Source organism: Zingiber officinale, chromosome 10A (genome assembly GCF_018446385.1).
Source record: "Zingiber officinale cultivar Zhangliang chromosome 10A, Zo_v1.1, whole genome shotgun sequence".
Lineage (NCBI taxonomy): Eukaryota > Viridiplantae > Streptophyta > Magnoliopsida > Zingiberales > Zingiberaceae > Zingiber > Zingiber officinale.
The window spans coordinates 17354543-17360482 of NC_056004.1; the positions used below are offsets into that span (position 1 = coordinate 17354543).

General features: G+C 38.4%; 1 protein-coding gene across 1 annotated transcript; it reads right to left on the reverse strand.

The window, feature by feature from the left end:
- Positions 1-3405: 3405 nt before the first annotated feature.
- LOC122026477 lies at positions 3406-4901 on the reverse strand. Its single transcript, XM_042585219.1, has 3 exons — positions 4672-4901; positions 4042-4504; positions 3406-3580 (listed from the first exon to the last, which is right to left on the reverse strand). Exons 1-3 carry the CDS (start codon positions 4899-4901, stop codon positions 3554-3556), a joined length of 720 nt encoding a protein of 239 aa, XP_042441153.1. The 3' UTR covers positions 3406-3553.
- Positions 4902-5940: the final 1039 nt, after the last annotated feature.

Below are 5940 nucleotides of genomic sequence, written 5' to 3' on the forward strand. Positions count from 1 at the left end.
AGATCTCTTTGCTTTCCTTTTCTTTCTTCTTGATCGAATCTCTTCCCTCACTCTCTTCATTGGATTTTCTAGTTCTTGACACTCAATATCCATGATTAGTCTAGATAGTTAAATTTGTTTAGAAAGCTAATATTAGACCATCAGTCTTTGTGGGTTAGATATTTTTTATTACTTGATGATATTTTCGTGTACTTACAGATTTATCCATTTCATGTAGCGAAAACTTGGATTTAAACTTGACTCCACATGTACTACACTTAGATTTTACTTGGTATCCATCTTCTTGAGATAATTAATCCAAGGGTCCACATCAGTTATCACGTTCACTATGAATACTCTCATTCTCAAAATATTTCTAGAGATGGAGAAGTCTCGTACAAACTTATTCTTACAAGAACATAACAATAAATGCAAACAAGATTACAAAATAAATTGAAAACGATTTTACAATGAATAAATTTACTTTGCATGCTCTTTTCTTGATTTACATTGCCTCTTGGTGGTAGGAAATGTAGCAACACTTTTGCCCCAAACCCTCAAGAGCAAGATGCTTTAAAACTTCACGAAACTCATTTTCTAGGATTTCTTTCGCGATAACAAATGCCTTTCAATTGATTAACTTTACTCTCAATTAATTGTCACATCAAATTCAATCATTCAAACATACAAAAAGGCTCTTTTCATCTGACCAATCGATTGGTGAGTCATACTAATTGATTGTTGACTTCCAATCGATTGCCTCAATTGATTCTGAAGCCTTCTGTTCTCTTGAGAATGCATTGTCAATCAATTAGCCCAATCGATTAACATGGCTGAATTGACCCTACTGTGCTCCCAAAATAAGCTCTTAATTGATGGACTTAACCGATTATTTTGGGCCAATGGATTATACTAATCGATTATACTAATCGATTGCCCAATCCTAAATTATAAATCCAAGTTTAGGGTTCTTTTGCCTAACTCTAAAGTAATATCCATAACTTGTTGGGACTTCCCGTTGCCTAGCATCCTGTCAATTTTGATCTGTCAGGGCTTATTCACCATGTGTCCGGTCAATGTTTGACCCACTTAAACTTTTCATCTCGTGCCAAGTGTTCGATCCTCCATGACTCACTCTGACTTACCGTCTCAGGTAAATTCCCTGTTAGACTTTTAATCATCAAGTGTTTGGTTCTTCGTAACCCACTTGAATTTTTCTCTTGTCAACTTCCCGTTGGACTTCCGATTGTCAAGTGTTTGGTTGCCCATGACTCACTCAAACTTTTCCCTTGCTAACTTCTCGTTAGACTTCTGATCACCAAGTGTCTGGTTCTCTATAACCCACTTGAACTTTACTCTTGCCAATTTCCCATTGGACTTCCGATCACCAAGTGTATGGTCCTCCATGACCCACTTGGACTTTCCTCTTACCAACTTTCTGTTGGACTTCCAATTCACAAGTGCCTAGTCTGCCATGATCCACTTGGATTTTTTCCTTGCCAACTTTCCGTCGCACTTCCGATCACTAAGTGTCTGGTCCTCTATGCTCCACTTGGACTTTCCTTTTGCCAACTTCTTGTTGAACTTCCAACATCATCAAGTATCCGATTAATCTTGACCTATCTGACTACTCTCTCACATATTGATCAAACATCAAAATCCAAGTTCGAGCCAACTCGAGTTTGGTCAACCTAGTCAACCTTAACTCGAGGTCGATTGTACTAACAAATAAAACTCTTATAAACATCATAAACAAAAAAAGAAAATTTTAAAATCAAGAAATAAATTTGTATTATCAAGATAAATAATCAATAAAAAATAAAAATTTAAAACAATCAAATAATATTGAATTGAAATTTCATAATATCTAAATAATCAAGCTTAAATCTGTAAAATAAAATCAAGTGGAGTTTGAACAATCATTTCAATAATTGAATTTATTTTAAGTTCAATTTAACTTGACTCAATTACCATATTTCATAAGTTTGAACATCCTGAAATTTAGCTTGATTGGACTTATTTAGGGCTCTACTTTTGTGCAACATATATAAATTGTGACTGTGCTACTATTTATATCCAGCACAAATTGCTAATTTTTTTTATAAAAATCAGCAGTGTGTCCAAAACTAAAATAATCCTAAAATTGTTCATGTTATTTTTAATTCTGTTAAACTGCAATTTTCACTCAGTAGAATATGAATTTTTTCCACAAGGGATATCTTTGCCTTGGTCGATGATGCAAACATGACAACTGCTTGCAATGGCTTCTTTAATTTCATTAATGTAACAATTGTCCAATTATATGGTTGTTCCATACATTACGAAAGTAAATTGTAAGAGATGATGAATTTAGAATTGGAAATTATCTTTTAACTTAATTATCATTTATAAATCTCGTTGAGTATATTTTTTCGCATTATTTACAATACTTGGTGCGGGTAAAATATTGATAATTCAGAATGGTCGTGCATGACATTCTGAAAATAAAGTTTTTTTATTGCATTCCTTTTTCTTGTGTGATTCAAATTTTTATGTTTTTATAATAATCAAGTGTTAATTCTAGAGAAGAGGATCTTCTCTCTTGGTTCGATCTACCAAGAAAATTTAGATCACAATTTATGCATATTACTTTCAGCATATTTATCACATTTAGAATTTAAATATTATTTGTCCGGAGTACTTTACTACTACACCACATATATATATATATAGCGATGATAAACATAGGATATTCGATTATTGGGTCGTCCGTTGTGAGTACTTTCATATTATTTTTGATGATCAGTGGAAAATTTTCATAAGACTTGTCATCCTCATAATTAGTCAGCCCGAAAGATTAGATAATTTGTACTAGCTAAAAAAACGACAACACTGTATTTTGAAAATTGATCGAACTTGATATTGTCCAACGTAACAAAGCATTATTGTACTCGATTTGGCTCGAGGCACACTCATAGTACTCCTTGCCCAACATTCCATAATACATAAGGACCAACATAAGCATGTGGCCATGGCTAAACATGGTGACAAAAAAACAAATACGCTCACCCCTAGCGCCCTCGCCAACCCGTCTCAGGGCCAACACGGAGCAGGTAAATCACGGACGGCTACTAGCCTTTAGAGACCATGGCTAAACATGAACCAATGCATTGTGATAAATATTGGTCATAAACTTATTAAAATGCCATTAAAAACATAAAATTTCTTACTATTCACACCGTATCATCCAATTTTTTTCTTGATTTTGTTCTTTCATTATTTTTCACCCGAAACTCCGAAACAACATTAGACAAACGCACACGAAAACAAGGTTTGTTAATAATGACAAAGTTTCTTAACTCACTCTTAGTCCAATACCATTGAGTCATAATTAAATCAAAGCACGAGCACTGTTGAAAATATATATATGTATGTCATTAACTAATTCTCATCAAGTTAATTAAACACTCATCAATAGTCATCATTACAAATCAGTTGAAGATTATGGAGGAGAAATTGAAGAATGAACAATTAGCCAACCCAGCCGTGTTAGAGATTAATTAGAATTATTGTCCTCTCGATCCACACACTTCAATCAGCACTGGATCCCCAGCTTAATTACCTATTAATTTAACAGAACAAATAAAACAATTAATCAATAACAAAAATTGAGCATAATTAATTAATCGTTAACAGATGTCAAGTTTGAATAGTTATAATGATTAATTACTCAATCTAGCATTTATAGCATATCTACTTTAAACCTGATTTAACTAATTGAATACGCTGTACCATGTACTAATTTTAGAAAATACAGAAACTTTGGTGTAATTTCAACACAAATTGAATTGGAATATAAATTTATTGTTGAAGAAATTTAATGAGATGTTAACATGTCATTATTATGCCATGTGAAAATTAATCTACTTATAATAATTAGCTAAGATTTTGGTCCTAAAATTTTGTGATAGATTTATTATACGATTGAACGTATCTGATATATTTAATTTGTTACAGGTGTTCTTTAATGCTAAAATTATTGTAGATTAGATTTCGTAATTAATTGAGATTATAAAAATATACCTGGATTAGATAATCCTCTAAGGTAGCGTGCCAAATTGCGGCATGTCGACGCTCCATGCCGGCCACGGACTTCCTCCCCAAATCCCACCGTTGCTGCCGTCGCCGTCGTGGGCTGATGTGGCGGCTGCGGTGGTAGCGGGCATGGCCATGGCATAATTGGAAGGCTCCACGAGCCACGCCGCAGTGCCGGCGCTGCCGCAGACCTTGGCGGCCGTCGAACTGTTCCCCAGCTCCAAAACCTCGTCGTCGAGAGACGACATGGCGCCCAACGGCGCCGGAGTCGAAAGCGCCGAAGACGACGTCGCGTCCTTGAAAAACACGGCGAGCCTCTGCCTCTGCAGCCTCCAATGAAGGTCTTGGTTGATGGAGCTCAACGACTCGATCGACGAGGCGATGCTGCTGCTCGCAATCCCATGGCCGGCGGCGCCTACGAAGCGAGAAGAGGTAGAAGAAGAGAAACCTCCTTCGTCGCCGTAGACGCAGACGGAAGAGGAGGTCGGGAAATTGCTAAATCCCAAAACAGGAGCGGCGCCGGGCGGCGAGAAGGGCAGGGAGGCGATGAAGTCGAGGCCGCCGGAGGCTCCACCGGGGTAGTGCCGCTGGGACACCAGAGCCGCGGAGGCAGAGGACCTGGACGAGCGCTTGTTCTTGCGGCAGCCGCCTCCCACGGGGACGTTGCGGAGGGCGCCGCCCTTGGTCCAGTAGCGGCGGCAGGTCTTGCAGTAGTGGCGCGGCTGGGAGAGGCTGTAGTTGTTGTAGTAGCAGAACTTGGTGTTGGGGGAGTCACAGCGGGGGCACTTGAGACCCTGCTCCGGCGGCACGGCGCCGCCTCCCGCGGCGTTAGACAACTCGTCGGTCATCACCGATCCAAGTAGTGATGAATATGGAGCAGTGGATGGAGTAGCTAGCTAGTCAATATATATGGTGTTGGCTTTCCTGCGGCGGAGGGAAGGAGAGCAGGTTCATGGCACGCTGCTCATAGGTTTCATGCACGGGATGGAGATTGACAGGTAACTAAAGAGACGTTGGATTGAAGCCTGTGATCGTCATCAAGTGGTGGAAGAACCAGTTGACGGACATGTATTAATTTGTGTTCTTGTGTGTTTGTTTGAGATGATGCAATATATATTATACATGATGGGAGGGAATATGTATGCATGGTTCATGGTTGCACAGAAAAGTGCAAGAATTAAAGGTACCATGAAATAGGGAAAGGAAGATGAATAGCCACGATTCTTGATTCCCACTGACACAAGAGCTCTATATACATGTAGCCTGCTGACTATATATAGTATGTATAAATTAATTAAATATATGTGATCAATTCATTGCTCTGCTACGCACGTACGTACGTACATCAAGTAATTAACTGGAACATTGTTAGGAGTAATATATATATATACATATCCAACAACACTAGCTATTAGCTAATCAACGCAAGAGTTCAGTCGTCCAATTAAGCTTAATTTACACGTAGAATGCCCAAAATTTCACAACGGATGAAATTATAATTAATCGGTATTAATTAGTACTTGATAACTAATACAACAGGGCATGCAGTAACTCCAATATGATACAATATGCAGCAGGCAGGGCGAGTGTACTGCGCAGTAATCATGAAGCAGCACATCATGGACAAGTCTTAATTGGCTTGGCATGCACCTCCAATGATATGTTGGTAGATGAGAACACATCGACCAGCTCCCTCCCTGACTAATTAATGCGCTTGATATATCGCAGCTTATGCATGCATACGATCGTATGTGTCTGGAATGCTCAGAGTACGGCTCTTCTTCTGCGTCTCCGATACAGAATTGTCACTGTGATATATGTACATCAAACTACTGTATCGTCTCTTACATTAATGCATATGGCGCCAATTCATTGAAACTGCAAATG